Genomic DNA, 24,273 nt, shown 5'->3' on the forward strand with positions numbered 1-24,273 from the left:
AACTATTTGATTAAGGACTATTCAGTTCTTAAATATTGATTCTCGCCCTCCTCCCAAGGGGAGGCAAAGCGTTCTGAGAAATCAAGGGGAAATAACACACACATATTAATCATAGTAGCACACACATAGTAAGCAGTTGGCATGTGCCAAGCCTGGTGCTCAGAGATTCTATTCAGTGTCTCATCACATCCTCACAGCAAATCCATGCAGGAGGACCCCGAGGCTGAGAGAGAGAAAGCCCCTAGCCCAAGATCACACAGCAAGGAAACAATAAGTTGACTGGCTCAGGCCAGACTCTAGAGCCCAGGCTTGGCCTCGTGGATTCACCCTGCAGACCTCCCAGTCTTCCTCCTAGCAGCCCCCACCGCACACACACTGAGGGGGAAATGATGACTGAGGCCATCGGCTGGACTGACAAGTGCAAACAAGGAAGTGTCAACAGCTCAGAGATGAAAATGGGGTGAGAAAGCCTCCTGTCTCCTCCTTTAAAATCAGACCGCCTAATCCAAAATGCTTTGTTGGGGATTTGCAACCCTAAACGCCCAAGTTCTCATACAGAGGATTCCCCTTGAGTTTGATGGGGGGAGGACTTCCAGGTCATGATTCTAAGATCAAACATAGGAGGGCTGGGCCCCATTGTCCAGCGAGGTTGCCTGGCCCCTTTCTGAAGGCAGCTTTTGTCTGCCTTCCTCCTGACCCTTCCGGGGGTGACTCAGGGGCCTCCTTCCTCAAGGGGCCTCCCTGGGTTTCTCAGATTCTATTTTTGTTTTGAGGGTCATAGAGCCATAGACTCATCACGTTTTCTCCCAGCAGAGCTTGTGGCACAATGGGCTTCTATTATGATACCGGGGCTGGGGTCTGGGGGGATTTAAGGAGAAATTCAGCCCCAAGTGCCCAAAAGCTGGCTCCAGGCCCCACCTGTCTGTGCCTTGTAACTTCTATGCCCTTCTGTTAAGGAGTACTGACTCTGCGCCAGGCACTGGGCTGCAAGCTGCCTTTGTTTCCCCTGCTTAGCCCTCTCAATCTCAGGACCCTGGGACCATGACCTGAGCGGAAGGCAGGCACCTAACCAACTGAGCCACCCAGGCACCCCACCACTGGGGTTTCCAAGGCCCCCTGAAGATCCCCCTCAGTCTGATCTTGCTCCTAGACAACAGAACCTGGACCCAGCACCCCGCTGAGATGTAGGAAGCAAAAGGCACCACCTACAGTTTCTGAGAAACACTTTGGGAAGGCACTGATATCACCAAGGTGGAAAACACCATCCTGAAATGTTAGCAGCATGACCTTTCACGTCTCCGGATTCTCCACGCCCCTTGCCCTCCTCAGGGCTGTGGGAGAGGCAGTTCCGAGAAAGGCCCAGTCTGGCAGAAGTGAGGAGAAGGCTTATGGGTTTCCAAGGCCTGGGTCTTCAACGAACAGTAGTGACAGAGAACAAATCAGTGGTTGCCAGTGGGTGGGGGGAGAGTGTGACAATAAAAGTGCAGCGTGAGGGTATGTGGGCGTGATGGAACCCTTCTATATCCCGATTATTACGGCAGCTACGTGAAACTATACGCATATTAAGAGTCACAGAACTACACATCAAAGGGGGGGGAAGCCAATTTTCCTAGATCTTTTTTTTTTTTTTTTAAGCCTGGGTTTTTTCATTTCAAAACTCAGAGCATAAATTAGCATATGTATGAATTGAAGCAAGATTTCCTGCTCCCAAGACTAGAACATTCTCCACATTAGACTGGGGGAGTGTGCAAGTCCAAGAGACACTGAAGAGAATGTAGTTCTAGTGGGTTCTGAAAAGTGTCCGGTGCCCTTGCTACTCCCCAGGCAAAGCTTGGCAGGAGAGGAGGGACATCAGAAACCTCAAGTCGGTGTGCTGGATTCATGAACGGAGGGCACCTGTGCCCGTGGCCCCTTCCAGAGCCACGAGAGGTGACAAGACCCCAAGGAGAGAATGTTAACTGGAGGGTCTAGGTAGGTCCAGGGAGATGAGCTGGGGTGGACCCCCACAGTCCTGCCTGAGGCCCAAAGGTGCGAAACAGCAGAACAATTCTGAGTGTCAAACAGGGAGTAAGAAGTAAATGTTAAATCTAAGGGAGCCTTTTGGACAGGAGGGAAGCACACTGTCTTTGCAATAAAGAGGGGGCCAGACGGCATGGGGAAGTCTCTCCATTTCGAGCCAAAATAGTGATAGGGCAGCCTCCTTTTAGATGCCTTAATACCAATGAAGCCCTTGGGACAGGGAAAAGTGGGGAAGCTTCTGCTATCCAGCAAACTGGCATTTGAAATGGTAACTAAGCTACAGATACATGAGAAAGAAAAACATAGACACTTAAGATTATGAACCAAGATTCACACCTGCTCCCCAGACCTCATCCTGCTACAGCCCAGACAGGTGGATAGCATCCTCCCGTTGTACAGATGAAGAAACTGCAGTTCAAGGGATTAGCGCTACTTGCCCAGGTAACGGGATCTGAATCAGGGTGATTCAAACTGGCCATCCCCTGACCCATCCCCTCTCTGCCATAATACATGAGCAGCCTCCTGGCTTCAAACCAGTGGCTGTCGGCTGTCCAGAAATTAGCTGCATGAACTTTAATCAGTCCCTCGACATACCGACCTCAGTTTCCCCACAAAGATAGTAGCAATCTGAGCCAACCCACTAGAGTTGTGCCAAGAGAACAAAAAATGAAACCCTCCTGAGGATGGTTGACAACACACAAGCTGTGGAAAGAGTCTAGAGAGTGTTTCAATGGGCAAGTGAGTTCAGAGCCATGGCACAAGCCCGTTGGAGACACCAGCCGGGCTCTGCCAGGAAGGAAAGCAGTTCCAGGGAGGGCCTGGCACGAGGGAGGGCAGCGTGGCTCACTGATTACACGGGCATAAGACACAGAGGTGAGTCCTGACTCCACCATTCACTTCCTGTGCATCCCTGGGAATATGTCCGCCTCTCTGAACCTCAGACTTCTCATCTGATCTTTGAGGGGCCGCAATAGCAACCCCTCCTGACAAGGATGAGGTTCAGGTAGGGAGAGCACCTGGCATGTCGTAGGCGCTCAATAAATATGTACCTTCTGTTCCTCTTCCTGCTTTTACTCATAAGGTGTTAAGTTTAGCTGCTCTCTCCAGGCTAAGATCTTGACCTCTCTGTGTCTCAATGGTTTCATCTGCAAAATGGATTCAAAGGCCCCAGAGTGGGACAAATGGCTCATTAATTACTTCACTTAGGGAAGGGAAGAAGGAAGGGTAAAAGTAGAGACCAGGATGCCATAGCATTCTTTTGGCCTGGCAAACTGCACAGACTTTTCCAGGGTATAAACGTGAAATTTCATGGGATCATGACATGCAGGAAAGCAAAATGGGCAATGAGTGTATGGAAGGTGTCTTCATGTCCCTGCACAGTGATTCACATGCAGTGTGAAGTCCTTGGCCTTGGCCCCAGGCCTGCTGTGCGCACCTGGATGTGTCTACTTGCACCACAAGCCTCAGTTTTCCCCTTGTAAAAGAGGGGTGCTCGTTCCCAGCCCACACCCCTGGAAGGATTCCTGAGAATGCCATCTGCGGAAAGCAAAGCCGGGCCGGCATTCGGCATGAGCTCAGTAATTGTTGGCCGTTGACAGTGTTTCACTGTGATTGTCCGACGCGAGAAGTTCTGACTCTGTCCCATCCTGTGTCTTTGGGCATTCACCCCGCTGTGCCTCCGGGTCCTGCTCAGCATTTCCTCCTGCCCAGGGTTCTGACGAGGATGGGCAGCCCCCTGCAAGTGACTGTCCTGCAAGAAACCCCTGATGTAGGAAAGTCAGTGGCAATCTGAATCTTTGGAACCAGAATCCTCCCAATGGAGAAAAAGAACTGGACCAGGAATAGTAAAGAGCCTCAGTACGAGACTGAGGCCCATTCCCAGGCTCCTGAGAGCCGCCTCTCCCTGCATTCTGAACATGATCTGCCAGGCCGCCTCGGAGCATGGGCCCCCCACCTCAGCCCTGCTCAGGAAACCATGAAGTCTTGAGTAACATCCCCATCTCAAGTTTTTCTCTGTTTAACTTGTCCATCAAGTGGCTTACTGTCCCACCTACTAATGTGATTGGCAATTATTTACTTTGGAGAGCCCTGAAAGACACCAGATCGCAGAATTCTGAATTATCTGGAAACCCATCACCCGATCGCACATTTCCTGATCTGCACACTATAAAAGATGCTAGCTCCTCAGCAGAAGCAATCAGGAGAGGGTGGAGGCGTGCAGGAGACCCACCAGAACCTCTAAGAAGCCAGGTGAGACCTGCCTGTCCCATGCTGCCTCCGCTGCCCCAGGCGGTAGGGCTGCCGAGCTCCTTGCTTTGGGGTGGGCACTGGCTGGCAGCATTTAGGATCGCTCATTGGGGGTCTTTTTCAGAGGAATTGTCGGGGGAGTGGGAAAGATCATTCACTCCACCTCCCTGAAAGACCAGTGCTGTGGATATAAGGTTTGAATGTGGAAATGTAGAAAAGGGGATTTCATGGGGATGGGGAGCAGGTGGCTGCAGGTGCAGACTGCCAAGATCCCATGTTAGGGTTTTCTCATGAGCATGCTCTTCTTACCCTAAACCCCAGCCTCTACGGAGAGAGTTTTAACTTGAGGTTGCCATTATGGATTCAGACGATCATCCACAAACCTCCTAAAATCCACCCCATTTTGTACATTTTGACGCATTTTTCTGGGAGAGGGTCTTTAGCTTCCGTTGAACTCATAAAAGATCTGTTTCCAAAAGGAGATTCAGAGAACACAGTCTAAGTTTACCTCCCAGGGAGGCCACAACTGGCTCTTTGTACCCAAAAAGCCCTTTTGATTCCAGTCAGCCACAGCAATGACAGTGGGGCTTTGACTGAACCAGTCAGTTGATGGAATTTTGCCCAAAGAAGCTTTCAGCACCTTTGCTGGCTGCCAAATAGGCCTAGGAGAGGGTTGGTGACACCTGGGAGGGAACAGTGCAAAGGGCAGCCAGATGTCAGAGGTTGCCCCCAAATTTTGTTCAGGTTAGTTTGAGGGAGAAGAGAAAGGTATAGAAAAGACAGTGTGCATGTCTGGAGGGGTCAAAGACCTATCTCCAACAACAACTCTGCCATCAAGTTGCTGTGTGACCTTGGGAAAGTCACTACCCCTCTCTGGCTCCCCGATTCTCCTTATGCAATGAGGACTTTGAATAGCCCCAGGATTTCTCCAGCATTGGTCTGGATGAGATGGTGGCTATGGCCATCTGACCTCTAATATTCTGTGATTTAAAAGGGCTTCCACAAACCATCACAGGCTAGACCCAGGCCAGAAGACTTGATGGGGATAATGGCCAGCCAGTTCCATCCTTCAGCCTTTTCATTTGCTTTGTCTGAAGAGTGAAAACTAGCGGCAATGATTCAGACCATTGCAAGCAAGTCCAGATGAATAGAGAATAGATGTGATGGTGACTTAATTTAACAGAGACCTCTGGGTCAGACAGATCTAGCTTCAAATGCTATCCCTACTGTGTGCTTACAATCTTGGGCAAAATCCCCTAAACCCCCTAGACTGCTCTTTCTCATCTGTGCAGTGCAGCTGATGAGGGACCACATCTTAGGGGCAATTACAGTGAAATCGGTTACTGAGCATGGAGTGCTCAGCCTGATGCCTGCCCCGGGGAAATGCTGACCCATGTCAGCTATTGCCATTCACTCCCTGGAGTTCTGGAGGTCGGGGGCAGATGGTGGATGAATTCCTCTCTGATAGCCGTGCTACGCTGGACCCACCATTCTGTCCACAGATACCAAGAGAGATGTTTCAAATTGGGGGCCTCATTGTCTTCTGTGGGCTGCTGGCCCAGACCACAGCCCTGCTGGACACCCTGCCCTTGCCCCTGGACCAGATCCTGCTTTTGAAGGGGACTCCAGCCCAGGACCTAAGTCCCACAGATCTTGCTGGAAGCTTAACAGATGGTAAGTGAGAATCTGTGACAACCTCTTTCAGGGATGTGTGTCTGTCCAACCATTGAGTGTGGGAGGGAGGCAGGGATGATTGGGGGAGAGGGGTTTATCAGAATTATCAGATTTGACCCCCAAGGATCCACCCCTACACCCATTTTTAGCCCTCAGCACTGGCCTGCTCTCTGAGGGTCTGTTGGGCATTCTCGAAAACCTTCCACTCCTGAACATCCTGAAGACTAAAGGAGACACTTCTGGAGGCCTGCTTGGGGGCCTGCTTGGGAAAGTGACTTCAGTGGTCCCCCTCCTGAACAAAATCATTGAGTGAGTAGTCATAGGACTTGGTCCCCACCCCACCAGAGAACCTCTCACGGAGATCTGGGAGCCCCATGCAGTGGCCCTAAAGGAGGGAGAGGGGTGATCTGAACGTGAGGCCAGGACTCAGTGTGAGACCCTTCCCACAGCCTGGCAAGGAACACCAGTCCTCCTAAACCAGTGACTGCCCCCAGTCCTGAAGCCTATCTTAGGTTCCCAGCATCATCTATAATCTTCATAACAACCCTTTAAGGTGTAATTAATAATCTCCAATTTACAGATGGCAAAACTGAAGCCACAGAAAGGTGCCTATGCTCATACAACTAGAGCAACACAGAACCAGGGACCAAACTCTAATTTACTTAAGTCCAAAGCCAAGGCCTTTCCACTGCACTGTGGTAATTCTGTTCTCACCTGTGGAGAGCACAGGTGGTCTCTGATGTAAGCAAGAACGTGTAAGCTACTCTCCTCAAGGACATTCTCAGTGTAATAGCCAGTGAACGGTTTGATGTGGGGCTTCCCATGAGACACCTGAGAGCTCCCTAAGCAAGTAGCAATAACGGGAAGCTTAATGCCAGGGAGCTGGCAAAGCCTGGGTCCTTGATAGGCTGGATCAAAGCCATTTCCAAGGCTCCCATTCACCCAGGTGCTTGTCCCTGACTTGATGACAGACAGATGGCCTTGAGTTTGATTTCCAAATGCACCATGTACCTGCGGGGTGACAGCGCACAGGGCACTCGGTCTCTCTGGGCTTGGTTTCTCCATCTGTAAAATGGAGATCATGGTACCCACAGACTGGAAGCAATGTAATCACCTGGCACACTGTGAGGTCAGCTCACGGAAGAGGCTTGCTTTTGTCTTCTCTCCATTCTCTCCCACTTCCTCCTCCTCGATCTCCTTGGTAACCATTGTTGACTGACTGGCCTCCGAAAGTTATGGCAGAATAAGGGATTCCTACCCATAAATGTCTGTGAGGGACTTACTCCACTTGCCCATACCTCATCCACGCATCCACTTCTCCATCCATCCATCCATCCATCCATCCAATCAGTTACTCCCCCATGCATCTGCCTATCCACTCATCCCTCCCCAACGTCAACCAGTATGGAGGAGGCCCCTTCTGTGGAAGACTCTGAGCTGGCACGCAGCATGCAAATTTAAGCCAGACACAGCCTCCATCTTGGAATACCTCGGGGACTTGAGATGAGGAGAGGGCCATGGTGTGTCAGGAACTGACCCAGTGCAGAGGCTGGGAAGCACTGGTGTTTGTTGCCGCAAGATGCCCTTCCTGTCTCCCCCTCCCCACCTCATGGGTAGCTCCTCCTCTGGGATGAGTAAGTACGCTTGGGTTAAAAGTGGTTTCTAGGTTTGGGGCTGAAGGAACTACTATTCCTCCCTCCAATGTTGCTCTGCGGACAGTATGAAGATCACTAATCCCCAGCTGCTGGAACTAGGCCTTGTGCAGAGCCCTGATGGTCATCGTCTCTATGTCACCATCCCTCTGGGCATAACCCTCAATGTGAACACGTGAGTGGGCCCCAAGGGGGATGGGGGGGTGGCTCACCAGAGGAGACCCTGGTGACCGTGGGTAGCCACAAGGGCGAGGGGGCGGAGGGGGCTGGCATTGGAGTCTGACGGACATGAGCCTCCAGCTCAGATGCAGACACAGCAAACTCTCCTCTGCAGGCCCCTGGCCGGACGTCTGTTAAAGCTGGCTGTGAAACTAAACATCACTGCACAAGTGCTAGCTGTGGGAAACGAACAGGGGAAGATTCATCTGGTCCTTGGTGACTGCACTCACTCCCCCGGGAGCCTGCAAATCTCCCTGCTTAATGGGTGAGACCAGAGGGGTGGCTTCTCCTGCCCAGAAACAGTATCAGCGGGAGGATGGCTGGCTGGCTGGGAAGATGGAATGGTGGGAGTATACATGAGTGGGAGGATGGAACGGTGGGAAGATGAATTGGAGGGAGGGAAGATGGATGGATGGATGGATGGATGAGGGTAAATAGCCACTTATCTCTTCTTAGCCTCGGCTGACCAATTTTGGGCTCGTAGGCCATAAAAAATCTGCGTTCAAGCCCAATGACCAGAGGGGCATGTGGAAAGGTGGAGCGGTTCTTGTATGAACTTGGACACGCCTTCCCCAGCTAGTGTCTCAGCTCACTCAGATACCTGTAATACAGAGCTACGCTGCGGTTCTTGAGTGAACCTGCTAGGATAATAGTTGTGAAAGTCCTCTGTCCCAGTGTGAGGGAAAACAGCTCTGCAGCCTCCCTGGATTCCTTCTTTCAGTTAGCCTGTCACAGGGCAGAATGAGTCATGCACGAGACGTCGGAGTCCTCCCACCATAGTTAACGTTTACTAAACACATATACTGTGTTTCACGCATATCATCTCGAGTCCTCATGACAACTACATACCAAGCATTGTTCATCCATTTATAGATTCTACAGAGTCTCCCTGAATACCCACTGTATACTGGAACTAAGTGTTTATGCTATGCATACCCACAGTGGGCACTGCTGTGTAGGGCGCCACTCCCTTTGGACAGGCCCCTTCCAGTTTGCCTGCACAAGGGTATGGATAGACAAGGCCCCATTTCAGTCACTTAGCACTGAAACCGATGTGGGCACAGTGGCCCCTCTGAAGGCCTCTCCACACCAACCCCAAGCCTCTGCACCACCCCCTGAATTTTCTTTCAGATTTGCTCCCCTCCCTCTTCAAGGCCTTGTCAACAGTCTCAGCGGCATCTTGAACCAAATCCTTCCTGAGCTAGTACAGGGTGAGGTGAGTGGGTAAACGTGGCAGCCTCCGATGCTTGGGTCTTAGAGCTTCTCAGGCTGAAAGAAGCCCCTGGAGTGAGACTTTCTGAACCCCTCAGTTTGATATGTATATTCCTTCCCTCAGTCCATCTGTCCACTGATTCATCTATCCATGTTTCTTCTTTCCAACCTTCAAAACGCCTCCATTGGGTCCTGCTCTGGACCAGGCCCTGTGCATGGCCACATTACAGCTGAAATGGTTTGGCCCTGGCCCCCAGAAGTTCCCAAAAGGCTGTAGATAGGCGCTCTTCCAACCTAGGCTTGGGTTCCTCCGACACCGAGAAACGCACCCCTCCCGGAGCAGCCTACCCTGTTTAGAAATAGGCGTCACATCCCACAGCGAACACTGGCTCCGTGTGAGATTGGGCACTGAACATACATGCCTTCCACTTCTCCTTCCACCCGTGTGAATGTATAAGCGTCCATCTGCGACACTGCTTCCGACCAAACACTCTCAGCCACAGAAGAATGACAGAAACTTTCCCCCAAAGAACCCATCCTGGGGTTGCCGCTCCCAGAGCCACCTTCCAGGTACCACTTTACCCAATGCCTCTCTCTGTCCCGGCTCAGGTGTGTCCTCTGGTCAACGAGGTTCTCAGTCAGCTGGATGTCACCTTGGTGCATTCCATTGCTGGTAAGTCCCCCATCCCAAGGGCTCACTCCCTTTTCAGAAGCAGTGATTTCCCCCAAGGAACTCTGTCCCTGCACACTGTAGGAGAGAACTAGATCCTTCCAGGCTCAGCTCTCCCCATTTCAGGGTTCTTTTTTGCCTTGAATTATCCAGATAATGTTGAGGGCTGGGACCTGCCTTCCCCCCGCCACATCAGCCCTGACACTGAGAGCAGCGGAGCTGGCTGGTGGAAGGAGGTCCTGCCCCTGCCAAGCTTCACCTAAGCTTGGTTGGACCACCCGAGTTCCCATTCCCCAGCCCCCGGCTCAGGGGAAGTGTGGGACACCCCTCAACTCCTGCAGCCTGAGATCACCACTCTGGTCTGCACCTTCCAGACTTACTGATCCATGGGCTGGAATTTGTCATCAAGGTCTAAGCCTTCCAGGAGGGACCCAGCCTCTATAAAGCTGGTGAGTGCTGTTCCCCAGGATTTGGGTGCTCTCCTCCTGGCAGAGGGCAGCAGAGGGCTTAGGACTGACATCTGAAGAGAGAGATTAACAGTCACACAGACAGACACAAGAGAGACACATGGAGAAGTCTACGGAAATGCTGACAGAGGTGGAGACACAGGCAGCACCCCACATAGCTACAAAGAGAACACACATGACTGTGCACACACACACACACACACACACACACACACACACACACACACACGGGACATGTGGATACAAAGACACACACTCAAACATATGCACAAAGAGCTCCCTGGCCCAGGCCTGGGGTCCTCTTGGGGCTGAGACAAGCCCCCCCCCCCACCCATCCTGAGGTCTCAGCCTCCTCCTCTTCCTCTGGAAGGCAGGTTTTATGACGGGCCAATACCAACAAGAGCCAGTGACCTCGAGTCTCCATTCTGATCGGGGCTTCTCCCAACAGAACCATTTCCTGCTGCTCAATCCACTCTCCTCAGCTGCTGAGGGATCACGGAAGGCAGACCCATGTCCTGCACAGTGACACGGCCACTATTTGGGGACCAGAGCAGCCTTCTCTCCAAGGAAACTGCTCCCCCCACCAGGCATGTGTTGCAGCCCACGTTCCTCACCAAATAAAGTTGCTCTTTCTCTGCACCGGGGGCCCTGTCATTCTTCACCATCATTCGAGGGCTAATATTTTGGAAAGAGCCCTGGCCTGGATGGCTGGGGCCAGCGAACCGAGTTCGGACCTTACACTGTAGAACCTTATGGTCTTAAGCTGGATGAGGAGATGTTCAGATGAGCAGGCATTTCGGACTGCTCTGGGGTGCCTAGGAGGGGTGGACAAGGGGTTGGGGGTTGATGTGACCTTCCAGGCAGAGGTGATGACATGCAAGTCCACCACACAAAGAGTGAAATGGCAGATCTGAGAGATGTTCAGGAGTGGGCCTGGGCGTGGGTGAGGGAGCAGGTGAGGTGCGGTTGCTGTTCGTGTCGCAGGTGGGGGAGCCTCAAGTAACTGGGGATATGGGAGGATGAGCTGACTCTGGCAGGAAGATGATGACTTCGGCTGTGGCCGTGCTGTGTGGAAGTGCCTGGGAGCCCCAGGGGAGACATCCAGGAATCCGATGGATACAGAGGTCATCCGCCACTCCTGTTTGGCTCACTGGCATCCAGTCATACTGACTTCTTTTCTGTTTTCTCAGCAAGAGGATGAGAAAGATGACAAACAGGAAGTGTAGGAGGAAGGACAAATGGGTCCAAGACATAAGAGTAGACATAGAGAAGGGTCACTGGAAAAGCATATAATAAGTTTATTGGTGCCAGGGATGAGAGTCCTATTTTTGGAGGAAGATGCCTGATTTTGGGGGGAGATGAAGGGATGAAAGGAAGTTGAGACTGAATGCAAATAAGATTTATGAAAAATTGGAGACAAGAAAAAAAAAACAGAACAACCCAAACTGGGAGAGGTTGTCCCCTCAAATAAAAAACTAACTATGCTATCATTGTTTGAGGCCCTTAAAAGACTAGCCCCACCATTTCACTCTACAGAGGAGGGCACTGAGGCCTTGACGTATATGTGAATGATTTGCACAAGTTACGGTATGACAAAAAGACAAATCAAAGACTGAAACATCTCAGATGTCACAGAAAACCTTGTCCCTTGTGCTCTGGGAGAATCCACTCACCTTGTGAGAATGAGCAGATTCAGGCTGGTGTTTCTCAACCCCCATCAAACATCTCTCATTGTGTCGAGACCGAACACTGTCCCCAACTCCTGTGGTCACTGCCCAACCTGGCATTATGGGAAGACAGTCCTACAATTCAGAACTGGGAGGTTTATTGTAGGAAACCAGCCCCTGTGTTCTGGTGAGAGGGAGGGAAGGAAGCATCTTCCACGTTCACAGAAGTGGAATATCTTTGGGCTCAGGATGAATAGCTACATTTCATAAGCAGCTGAATGGTCATTGTGAATGTCTGTCTACCTAGTCGGTGACCTGAAGCACAGAAGGGCCTTCCAGACTGGAAACTAACAATTAGGACATGACTGGGTTTGAACAGAGTCTAGGCATGAGTTACTCTCAAGTCCTTTCTTGGGACTTAGGCCAGGCATTAGGTCAATACTGAGCATCCCCCTTGGCTGAGGTTCAAGAGTCAAGCTGAATAGGGACAGGGCACACAGGCCTCATACCATCAGCCCGGGTCCTGCTGCCCTCTGACCGTGGCACCAAACTGCCTTCCTGTCGGGACACACATCTGCTGCCCGTCTCTGAAAACTATTTTCTCACTGCTCCCTGGACTTCTTCCTATAGCCTACAGAGGGGTCTTTCCCCTCTGCCAACAACTTCAATTCCTAACTAACTAACTTAAATACAAAATAGTCTGACAAGCAGCCAGGTCAATCAGAACACATTCATGGTTTTAACTAGTGACAACATTTTCACGTTTTAAAAACTTTTTAGAAGGATGTCAGTGATAACGGCACATGAAAGACCTCTGAAAATTCTCTCCTACAGGAAAGCAATGAGAAAACTACCCCCCCAAAAACTGTTAAAAACAGTTTTTCCAGAACTCTCGAAATTCACTAAAGGCTTGCAACAATCTGGGGTGTGCTTATTCAGTAAAAACTGCTGAATCTGGGTAAGGACCGTGAGCTTTGTGGTGTTTTAGTTTACCCTAGTCCCATCTCCCACTCTCCACAGAAGACCTGAAAACCCAAAGCCCACAGTCTTGGTGAAAATCAGTAGCCTGGAAGCCTCTGGAGACAGGCAGAAGAGTACTGGAACAACTTCAGAGCCTCATTCCCAGAATACTGTCATGATTTGATCTGCCTTGTTAGTTTCCTGTAAGATCTTACTCTCCAGGGTGTCCTGACTTTGGACTCAGAGTTCACCCAGCAGAAACAGCCTCTTCCCCAAGGACGTTTGTCAAAATGATAGATCTTAAGACTGGTAGTTTCTAACTCTCCAGCCAGTCTACACTCAGGCTTCAGCAATTTGTCATAACTACACTGTAGGTGTTCCTACCCAGTAGCCCCTGCTTCGGGTACACTGATCTTGGCTATAATTCTATGTGTTCACCTATCTCTCCAGACCTGTGAATGGCAGTTTGCCCTATGACCTCAGTTCTTTGACAGGCCTAAGAGAGTTGCTGATTGTCTATGTTGAGCTCTTTTCTTGTTATGAGGATGGGAGTGACAACCTCCAAGCTCTTTACATGTTGGCACTGAGATGGGAAGTCTGGGGTTTTTATAGTTTTCACCAGTTATATTTGTTTCCCTGGAGGATGGGCCCCCAGGGCTCCTCAAACCGCCATCTGGAAAGTGAGACTTGTTTGGAAGTTGTCAACCACTATTCCTTCAAATTTATTTCCCGCACGATTCTCCTCTCATTCTGAGACTCTCATGGCATGGATGTAGATCTCTCATTATAGACCCACTGGTCCCTGTTCATTTCTTTCAGCTGTTCTTCTTCCCCTTACTCAGACTGGATCCATCTCCAATGTGTTGTTGCACCAGACACTTTTAATGTTATTATATGAGACTCTGGATCTTGCTTAAATCCTACAGAGAATGTGGGGTGGTGGGGGGGTTGGCTTAGCGTGCAAATGACCCAGTTAGATTCAGGCTAAACCAGTTAGGTTCAAGTTCGAAAGTGGCTTCTGCAGGCTGTGTTTTAAAACGGGGATTTCTGCTACTGTCTTTACTCTTAGAGGCCCCAGTTCCTACTTTTTGGATCAGAAAGAGAGGACTTCTCTTGGAGCTTTTTGTATTCACACCTGTGCATAGTTCCACGCTTCACACTGCCTTTGAGTCCAGGATGAAAGATATGGGAGGGATAAAAACCCAGGAGACTCACCTGTGGATCACTCATTCTTTCAATGATGACTTCCTTCCTCAGTCCACCTGCCACCATCCATTGTTCAGACTCCTCAGAGAGCCCCCCGCCCTCATTCACTGTGCCCAGGCTCATTCCACAGGAATGACATTCCACAGTTTCATTCCACAGGAAAAACAAAGTAGAGGAAGCTTCCTCCATCCGCCTCAACTCTCCAATCTGCCAAACACGATGGCTTATGGCAGATGATGGTGGGCTATCAGTAACTTGACCAAGTGCCCTCCTGGTCACAGCAGCTTTACTAGAACAGTGGAATGCAGCCTCTGGTGTTCGGTATGCAGTTATTTATCTGGAAAATGTGTTCTTCTCAGTCCTCATCAGATAACCACTTAGGAGGCGACTTGCGCTCACTTGGGATGGACGATGGAATACAATCAGTCTTGCCCCTGCTCTCTGTCACAAAATATAGTCTGAAGAGGTCCCCTCATGTTCATGTTCTAGCTACTATTTCTGTGTCGGTTACCCCCAAGATTAAGTGGCTTAGATAGCAATACTCATTTCATGATGTTCCGTGGTTTCTGTGGGTCAGAAACTCAGAAAGGTTCAAGGTGAAGCTCTGGTTCATATTCTCTGCGATTGCAGCTTTACTTGTAGTCACTTCTTTAACCCTCCAAACAGCCCTTTGAGGGAGGTATAGTCATGACTGGCTTCCACTGGCAGAGGCACAGAGAAGCTGAATAAAATCCCTGAAGTCACCAGCCAGGACAGATGGGACTGGGGCAGGAGCAAGGCAGCCAGACCCACAGAAGGGAGGTCAGAGGAGCCACTACTCATTCCCCATCTACCTCCTCCTCCCACACCCCACTCTGCTCCCCTGCACTATCCCACAGCCCCCATAGGCATTGCAAGGAGAGGCAGGAAGAGCAACAGCGGACTCGTGTTGAGCCCCAACTCTGTGCCAGGCTCTGCTCTGAGCATTTGTTGTAGATTAATTTCATTACTCCAATAGCCCTGGAGGACTGTGTTGTTATTGCCAAACTTCACAGATGCAAAGCCTGAGACACAGAGAGATGGAGTCACCTGCCCAAGGACACACAGCTGGTAAGCATGGAGCCAGGATTCAAACTCAGGCTGTCTAGCTCTTAGGCTCTGTCTTGTCTCTAGATAAATTCACCTACAGCCCTTGGGGAGAAGAAGTAGTCCCCCCAGCTAAAGAAGCATCAAAGAATTTGCAGGGAGACAATTTAAAGTGGGACATTAAATAAAGGTAATGGTGGCTCGTAAGTGGCAGAAGTTGTAGAGGTGAAATGTGAGTGACTGGAATCTAGGGAGCTTTCGGAACTGTCCTCCAGCACCTGACTAGCCTGGCTGCGGGATCCCCTGAAGTCCCCAGGATCCTAGCCTTGCGCCAGCGCTCAAACACGTCCTGTGACCACTAGGAGGCGCTGCTGCAAGGCAACCCAGTGGTCACCCTGAAGCTATAACATTTACTTAGCATCTTGCTAAACCATTTCGATGCAACATCTTATTTAACCCTCACCGAGATAAAACCTCTAAGGCTCAAGATCATAGAGCTAATGGCCAGTGGATCCAAGATTTGAATCCCAGAAGTCAAACTCTGGGGCCCAGGTCCTTTGCCAGGGGTTGCAAATTCACGAGAGTGCAGCCAAATCTGGTACTTTGTTTTACTTCAGATTACTTCAAATGCTGATTTTGCTCCAACTGAGTGCGACTGTGAATGCATTCACCATTTCCCCCAACCCTGTCACACCAAACCTTCCTATGCTATTGAATGTGTGGTCCCTAAAGTAGGGTTGCCAGATTTACCAATAAAAATGCACTAGATGGGGCGCCTGGGTGGCTCAGTGGGTTAAAGCCTCTGCCTTCGGCTCAGGTCATGATCCCGGGGTCCTGGGTTCGAGCTCCGCATTGGGCTCTCTGCCCAGCAGGTAGCCTGCTTCCCCCTTTCTCTCTGCCTGCCTTTCTGCCTACATGATCTGTGTCTGTCAAATAAATAAATAAAATATTTTTTTAAAAATGCACTAGACACCCAGTTAAGTTTGGATAAACAAAGAATTATTTTTATAAGCAAATCCCAAACATTGCGAGAAATGTATTTAAACCAAAAAACTATTCATCTAAAATTCAAATTTAAATAAACTTGTATTTTTTCTGGCCAAAATAATTAAAATGACTTCCTGTATTTTTTCTGGCAACCCTACCTTACAGGCATATGTCCTACAAATACCCTCCAGGCATGTACAGCTTCTGCCCCATACTTCACTCCCCCACAGCGGGGAACTGACCAGGCACCTACTTTGTGCTAGCTTCACGCAGGGTCTAGAGCAACAAAAGGGCTCTGCAGCAGCTCCAGGCTGGGTCCCAGCAGCTCTACTGCCGGAGCCTTGTGATCGACAGACCTCATGGTCCTAAAAGTATCTGCGATAGGTGAAGATACCACGTGAGGTTTCCGGCCAACCCCGGTAAGGGAATCACAGAGAAGACCGCTAGAATTCGGGGTCCAGGCCAAGCCATCTTTAGCAGCGATCTGTATACTATTAGAAAAACAACTCCTGACATGTTCCTGAGCCCTGGTAGAGAAGGGGCACCTGACCACAGGGCATGATGTGACCGTGGGACCAGGACTTACCATGCCCTGGGCACATTATCCACCAAGTCACAGAGTCAGGCAGGACCAACAGCCATCCGTCATCAGACAGACGTGGTACGTCTAGTTTGGGCTTACGAAGACCCCCCCGGGCCTAAGTGAGCTACATGACTCGGACCCCTCCCGTCACCTGTGTCGGCTCCTCGTGTTGCACCAACACCTCTCCCTCAGTTCACAGCTCTGGCCGTAAGGCATTCCCCATGACCCATGGGCGGAGGAGAGAAAAGCCGGAGCTCACAATAGCCCCACTCAGGTGTGACCCTGGAAGAGCGACGAGAAGGACATCCTCAGAGGGCTAAGCTGCAGGCTACGCACGTTGTCATCCACTTTGAGAAAAGAGAAAAGTGACCCAATAATTATAGTCTCAGCTGAAGCAAATGACTTAATAGCTTAGTCAGGGACCTGGAAGAATAAGATTTCAAGACTGGGGACAGCGAGGTGGATCTAGTTAACTGTCACTGAACATACTGGCCTGTTAACAACAAGAACCAACCCTGAGCCCGGGTATGGGAGCGTCCATTCAGGGGACCAGCCAGCCACTTGGGCCAGTGGAAGCATGGAAGATCAGGGCAATTTTGAATGGACGGCAGAGGAGGGGGACTATGAGTGTCCGTCAAGGCCTCAGAGAGGCAGTGGCAACATCAGGTCCTCTGGTTTGTATTGTGAGTTTCCCTGAGTGATGGTTACCTCAGTCTGCTAGGGCAACCATAACAAAATAGGACAGACTTGGTGGCCTAAACCACAAAATTCATTTCTTCAGGGTTCTGGAGACCAGAAGTCCAAGATCAAGGTGCAGGCAGGACTGGTTCCCCCGATGCCTCTCCCCTTGGCTCAGAGACACCCACCTTCTAACAGCTGCTTCACATGGACGTCCTCTGTGCACTTGTGCCCTGATACCTCTCTGTGTGTCCTAACCACATCTGTCACTAAGGACACCAGTCAGATGGGGTCAGGGCCACACGATGGTCGCATTCTAACTTAATCACCTCTCTAAAGATACGGTCTCCAAATACCGTCACAGTCTGAGATCCTCGGGGGTAAGAGTTTCAACAAATGAATTTAGGAGGAACACAATGCAGCCCATAAGAGTGACCATCCAAAATCCTGGAGCCCCGTGCCTGGGTGGGAAAGCACTTAGAATGACAGTGCAAAACACAATATGATTTGATTCTTCTATGATTATCGTAAAAGGAGGCATTCTTTCTGGAAGGATAGACAAGGAAGCGTTTACAGTGATTAAAGCTCCAGGCAGTAGCCTGGGTTGAGGGTAAGGAGAGTATATATCTGTGTTCTACTCAATATCCTTCTGTGCTGGTGGAATATTACTCTGTTCATGCACGACTTTTCCCTCAACGTTTAGTTACTGTAAAAATATTCAAACGTTTGACATTTGAAATAATTGCATAAGCACCTACATATCTACCACCTACTTTCAATAATTAACAGTTCGCTATGCTTGTCCTACCACCTGTCAGTCTGTCCATCCTTCCATCCATCCAAGCATCTTTTTCTTGATGCATTTTTCAAAGCAAATTGCAGATAGCAGTTCACTTTATCTTTCAGCACTACATTTCATTAACTAGAGTTCAACAGTTGCTTATGTTTTTTAACTTAAGATAAAAGTTATATAGCATGAAATGCACAAATCTTTAAGCGTATCTATGTATCTTTTTCATGTCTGTTTCTTTAAATTTTTTTTTTTTAAAGAGTGCGGGTACTGGCATCCATTGAGCCACTCTCAGTCAACCCTTGTGGAGTCCCCACAGTCTGCCCCGCAGTGTGGCAGCGTGCTGGGGGGACATAGTGGATGTGACAAAGTTGTGCTTCCCAGGAGCTCACAGTCCAGGGCTGGGGACAGACAATCGGTGCATAAGTGAGTAAGTAAAAAGGATCACTGAAGACTGCGAGGGGATGAACGGAGAGAGCTGGCGCTGTGCATGCAGAGAGAAGGAAGAAAATGCAAGAAGGCCCAGAGGAGGGGCCACGTGAGCCAAGGCTGAGTGGTAAGAAGATGCCCAGACCCGTCTGAGCTCTGACACCTCCTGGCCCCGCTGTTTCCTGGGGCAAGCCTGCGGGCCTCCCTAGGCCTGGGTTTTCTCGCCTGCGTCACAGGGATGGTCCTCTCCCTCCCTCATGGGGCTGCGGTGAGGATGAAATGAAGGAGCTGCTGTTCCCCCCGGGGCCCAGAGAGCATGCGCTGTCAGCAGCTCTGCCCCCAGCCGCCGCTGCCTCTATGCTTGTCAAGTGCACCCTGAGCCCCTCAGGCATGCAGCCTCTGTGCTGGATGCTGGAAACACAGGAAGGAGTCAGAAGGGTGTCCTCTCTCAGAGGGGTTCCTAGTCTAGAACGTGAGGTCATTACAGAACACGGTGATCAGAGGGGCAGGAAAAACAGCTGGAAAGGACCTTTACGGCACAAGGGAGGAAATGACTTCCTGTGAGTGAGATGTCCAGGAAGGTCACCTGTGGCGAGTCTAAAAAGACTACTGGGAAGTCATCAGATGAGCAAGGGCAGGAGCACATTCTAGGCTGAAGAGCCAGCCATGTAGCAGAGATAAAGGAACAGACCTGCCGCGTGCAGGAAAAGCACGCGCTCAGGCGAACACAGGAGGGAAACGAAAGGGGAGGCTGGACAGAGAGGGGCTGGACCTCGGAGGACTCAGAGCCAAGGCTGAGTGAGGGCCTTTCTCCCAAGAGCCGCACCCAGCCAGCGACACGCTTTAGGAAAAGATGGCATCGACACGCTCCCCAGAAAGACTAAAAGTAAAAGGACCAACAACACCATGTGTTAGTGTCAGAGCGGAGCAACCAGAACTCTCACATACTGCAGACAGAAATGTAAAATGATACCGATGTTACAGGGAGGGAAGATGGGTCTGGCCATGGCTACCTTGCAGACAGAAAATTTGAGGAGGCCCGGCCAAACCGGGGAGGTCAGCAAGGAGGCTGCTGCAACTGCCCCAGGCAAAAAGTGAGGGGGCCAGACGTGAGGCCAGGCCATGCAGGGGAGAGCAGGGAGACCAGAGACACCACGGGTATGGGGACCCAGGAGGCAAGAGGGGGAGGCGAAGAATGAGTGGAAATAGGCCAGAAGCCAGGCCCTCTGTGCAAGGAAACTCTGGAGTGGCCTCTCCCAGGAGCAAAAAATGCTGCAAACGTTGCTCAAATGTACTGAGAAGCAGGGTGGGAAGCAGGTGCGGGGTGGGGGAGTGCACCCTGAACATCCCTTTCCCGTTCAGTGATGCCCCCACCTTCAGGTGAGTCTGCTGGTTCACCTTTCCCCTCCCCTGGAGACTGGGTGACTAAGTGAGTAAATGTTAGCACAGGAACTTTATCCACGTGGGTGACTTCAAGCGAGGTGCCCGATGGGTCCCCCCGCTCCCTTCCTGGGCCCCAGGAAGTAGAGATAAGCAAAAAGCAAAATAAGTAAAGGAGATTAAGAGGGACAAACTTACAGTTATAAAATAAATAAGTCATGGCGATAAAAGATACAGCAAAAGGAATGTCGTCAATAATCTTGTATGGTGAGAGATAATAACTACCCTTGCGGTGAGCATTGTGTAATGTAAAATGGTGAATCACTATGTTGTACACCTGAAAGTGACATGCTATGTTAACTCTATTTTCATTTTCAAAATGTGAAAAAAATGTCCCATAGAAACTGTATTCACAATAATCCTGAGCTGGGAACAGCTGAACAGGAGGGGGAAGGAAGAAACAGGTGGCTCACTCATACAGCCCTGTGCATCCGTAAACAGGAATGGCCCGCCAATGGCTACAACGGGCGGGTACATAGCAGAAACATTAGGCTGAGCGAGACACAGTAGAGGACAGGCTGTATGTTCCATTTACATAAAGACCAAGAACAGACAAAAGTAAGCTAAGGTAGTTAAAAAAAAAAAAAATCAGAACCCACCCCCATGGGGGCTAAGGAGGAATTGGGTACAGGGCATAAGGGAATCTTTTGGGGTGATGATGAAATTCTATATCAAGATAGGAGTTTGCATTATATGAGTATACGTATTTGTCAAATCTCAGTAAATGGACACTTAAGATCTGTGCTTTTCTTTATATGTTGAAATGTTTTCCACTGCAGCCCACAGACTGGGAAGTCCCCAGGATCTCTTTAATGGTTCCAGAGAGTTCTCTGGCTAAAGGTTGGTGCCACATCTGTTGAGCAATGTGGACCATCTTATCAAAAGGAATATTCCTACTGTGGACCCCTGCATGGCTCAGTTGGTTATGCATCCAACTCTTGATTTCAGCTCAGGTCATGATCTCAGGGTTGTGAGACTGAGCCCCACGTCAGGCTCTGCACTGGGCATGGAGCCTGATTAAGATTCTCTCTCTCCCTCTCCTTCTGATGCTCCCTCTCTGCTCACACCCTCTCTCTTTCTTTAAAAAAAAAAAAAAAGGGGGGGGTGCCTGGGTGGCTCAGTTGGTTGGGTGGATGCCTTCGGCTTGGATTGCGGTCCTGGAGTCCCGGGATTGAGTCCCGCATCAGGCTCCCTGCTTGACGGGGAGTCTGCTTCTCCCTCTGACCCTCTCCCTTCTCATGTTCTCTCTCTCTCTCTCAAATAAATAATAAAATCTTTTAAAAAAAAGAAAGTAAGTAATGTCTCTACCGTATTTAATGTTTTTCTGCTTCTTTCTGTGTGTGCAAGGTTCCTTGTGGGGTGTGATAATCGGGGCAGAGACAGAAGGTGCCCCTAAGTCTGGGCCTGTCTGTTCTGACTAGTCACCTCCACTGTAATCCTCAGACCCTTCTAGCCCCAGTTCCTTCAGTGATGTGATCATCAACCTTTCTGGAGACAGACCCAAGGAGCCAATCTTGGGGTCAGGGCAGTGTGACACCCACTTCCCCACCAGCACATCACTTTGATTTTATTGGGTTGAACTTGGGCATCCTAGGAGAAGCAGCAGGTGTTGGATAAACCAGCACCCTCCAGGTGCCAGAAGTCCAAAGAAAGGTGGACCTTGGCCTTCCTCCTAACTGAAAGCCCACGTACAAACAAACGGTGGACTCCAGGTAATGATATATGTGCTGAATTACTGGGAAGGGGGCTGACAGCAGCAACTTATGAAATGCATCAAACAAATAAGATGGATGGGCAGGATTTACATGGTGTTATCTGTAAAACTAAATTTGCTTGGGCACCTGGGTGGCTCAGTCGGTTAAGCATCAGCCTTCAGCTCAGATCATGATCCCAGCATCCTGGGATTGAGCCCCACATCTGCTCAGTGGGGAGCCTGCTTCTGCTTCTCCCTCTGCCACTCCCCCTGCGTGTGCTCTCTCTCTATCAAATAAATAAATAAAATATTTAAAAAGAAAGAAAAGAAAACTTTCATAAGAAAATGTTACGGGAAGGGAGGATGAGTCTAGCTATGGCTACCTTGCAGACAGAAAATTTGAGGGGGCCAGGCCAAACCCAGGGAGGCCAGCGAGGAGGCTGCTGCAACTGCCCCAGGCAAAAAGTGAGGGGGCTAGACGTGAGGCCAGGCCATGCAGGGGAGAGCAGGGAGACCAGAGACACCACGGGTATGGGGACCCAGGAGACAAGAGGGGGAGGTGAAGAATGAGTGGAAATAGGCCAGAAGCCAGGCCCTCTGTGCAAGGAAACTCTGGAGTGGCCTCTCCCAGGAGCAAAAAATGCTGCAAACGTTGCTCAAATGTACTGAGAAGCAGGGTGGGAAGCAGGTGCGGGGTGGGGGAGTGCACCCTGAACATCCCTTTCCCGTTCAGTGATGCCCCCACCTTCAGGTGAGTCTGCTGGTTCACCTTTCCCCTCCCCTGGAGATTGGGTGACTAAGTGAGTAAATGTTAGCACAGGAACTTTATCCACGTGGGTAACTTTAAGTGAGGTGCCTGATGGGTCCCCCTGCTCCCCTCCTGGGCCCCAGGAAGTAGAGATAAGGAAAGAGCAAGGCATTGTCAGTTCAAAGAGATTCTAAGTCCAGAAAATGTGCAAAGATGTTCAAGAACTCACTTCATTTGGCTTTTAGAGCCTCTACTGATACCACTGGACACAACTGCCACATGGTAAGACATTAGTAATCTGGATCGCCCATACTTAGAAAGCACTCCAAAGCACTTCTTGCTATGTGATTGATAGCTTGGTGCGGGTCTTCCAGAAGCTGGGTTGCCTCCCACAGTCAACGGGAATGAGAAAGTCATTCACCTTCCTATTCTTTCTCAGTCCTTCCAATAAGAAGGGCTCAGCAGAATGCTAGAATACCTTCAGCAGCTCTCCACTGGACACGCTCTCCAAGCGCCCTGAGCAGGGAGCATGGGGAGCCAGAGTCCAACAACGTGATCCTGTTTGTTGTCACTGTGACTTTAGAAAAAAATACGTCACCTCTCGGAAGGCGACTCATCCAAACCTTATCCGAAAAATGAGGATAAAACAGTGCCCAGTTGCAGGCACCGGTGTGGGGTTAAATTATTACATTGGTTAATAACGTAAGCAAAGAGTGCGTAAGTGCTCAATAAGCTTAAGTACAGCCAGGAATCTCCTCTGTAGCCGCTACCGCAGCGCTGTTACCTCCGATTTATGGGAAGCAGAGTTGCTTTTGCACTTCGGGTACTGTTAAACAATTTCCTGTCAGAAATAGAAAAATCAAACGTGATTCCCACTCACCCAAACGCGTGTTGAGTGGACAGGAATCGTAGGCCTTGGCAGATACTGCAAAATGTGAAGGCAGATGCGGCAGGCAGGTGAAGACGGCACAGGAACGAACGATAGGCACGTGGGAGATGGCGGTGGGAAGACGGAGCGCAACTTCGGAGTCCGATGGACCAGATCCTGGCCTCTTGTCCCGGTAGCTGTGTGACCTTGAGCAAGTCACCCCACCTGCGGGCACCTCCATTTCCTTATCTGTCCAATGAGGGGAGCAGTAGTGATCGGGCTGGCTGCAGGCTCAGGCTGGCAGGGAGTGCGCGCTCAGAAATGGGAAGGCCATGCCTATTCTATACCTCTGTCACCCCTCCTTCCATATGTAATTAGCCCCCCAGCCGGGTTCCAAAGTCAAACACGTGAAAGGTGGAGGCTAAACTGGGGGAGAGTTGCCTGGGGCGCAAGTGCGCATGCGCGTCCGTGCGCATGCACGTATGCATGCGCATACGTGCATGTCCGTGCGCGTGCATGCACGCGGTGTTGGGGGAAGGCGTCGAGTTCCCAGGTTGCTAAAGCCGTTCAAACCCTCAGGGTACTCTGATGATTGAGTCCCAGCATTCCATTCCTCCCATTCTCAATTTTTTTTTTCTCTGCCCTCATGACTGAGACAAGTGAGCGCTGTGTTTTTTACATCTCCTTGTCCGTTCCTAGCTCACGCTCTCTCTCCCCAGGAGAATGCGAGCCCTGGGAAGGCAGGGGGCCATCTGTTTGCTCCCTGCTATGCCCAAAGCACCCAGAATTGTGCCCACACACAGTTGATGTGTAATACGATTAGCTGCCCGCCAACTGACTTGCTGGCTGACTGCATCTGTCTGTCCCGCCAGTCCTGCGCTAGTAAAGAGAACCCACAGAGTCAGGAAGAAATATTGAGGACAGACCCCTAACCTGCACCCCCTGCGCCAGGCAAGTCTCCAGCTGCAGGTGTAGGTGCCTCCCTGGATCTGCCCTGGG

The 24,273-nt window shown here is 50.4% G+C and overlaps 1 protein-coding gene across 1 annotated transcript; it reads left to right on the forward strand.

Moving 5' to 3' along the window:
* The first annotated feature begins 5,780 nt into the window (after nucleotides 1-5,780).
* BPIFA1 (BPI fold containing family A member 1) lies at nucleotides 5,781-10,108 on the forward strand. Its single transcript, XM_045981902.1, has 7 exons — nucleotides 5,781-5,940; nucleotides 6,090-6,249; nucleotides 7,660-7,767; nucleotides 7,927-8,076; nucleotides 8,943-9,027; nucleotides 9,633-9,696; nucleotides 10,068-10,108. Exons 1-7 carry the CDS (start codon nucleotides 5,781-5,783, stop codon nucleotides 10,106-10,108), a joined length of 768 nt encoding a protein of 255 aa, XP_045837858.1.
* The last annotated feature ends 14,165 nt before the right edge of the window (nucleotides 10,109-24,273 follow it).

Source organism: Meles meles, chromosome 16 (assembly GCF_922984935.1).
Source record: "Meles meles chromosome 16, mMelMel3.1 paternal haplotype, whole genome shotgun sequence".
Taxonomy (NCBI): Eukaryota; Metazoa; Chordata; class Mammalia; order Carnivora; family Mustelidae; genus Meles; species Meles meles.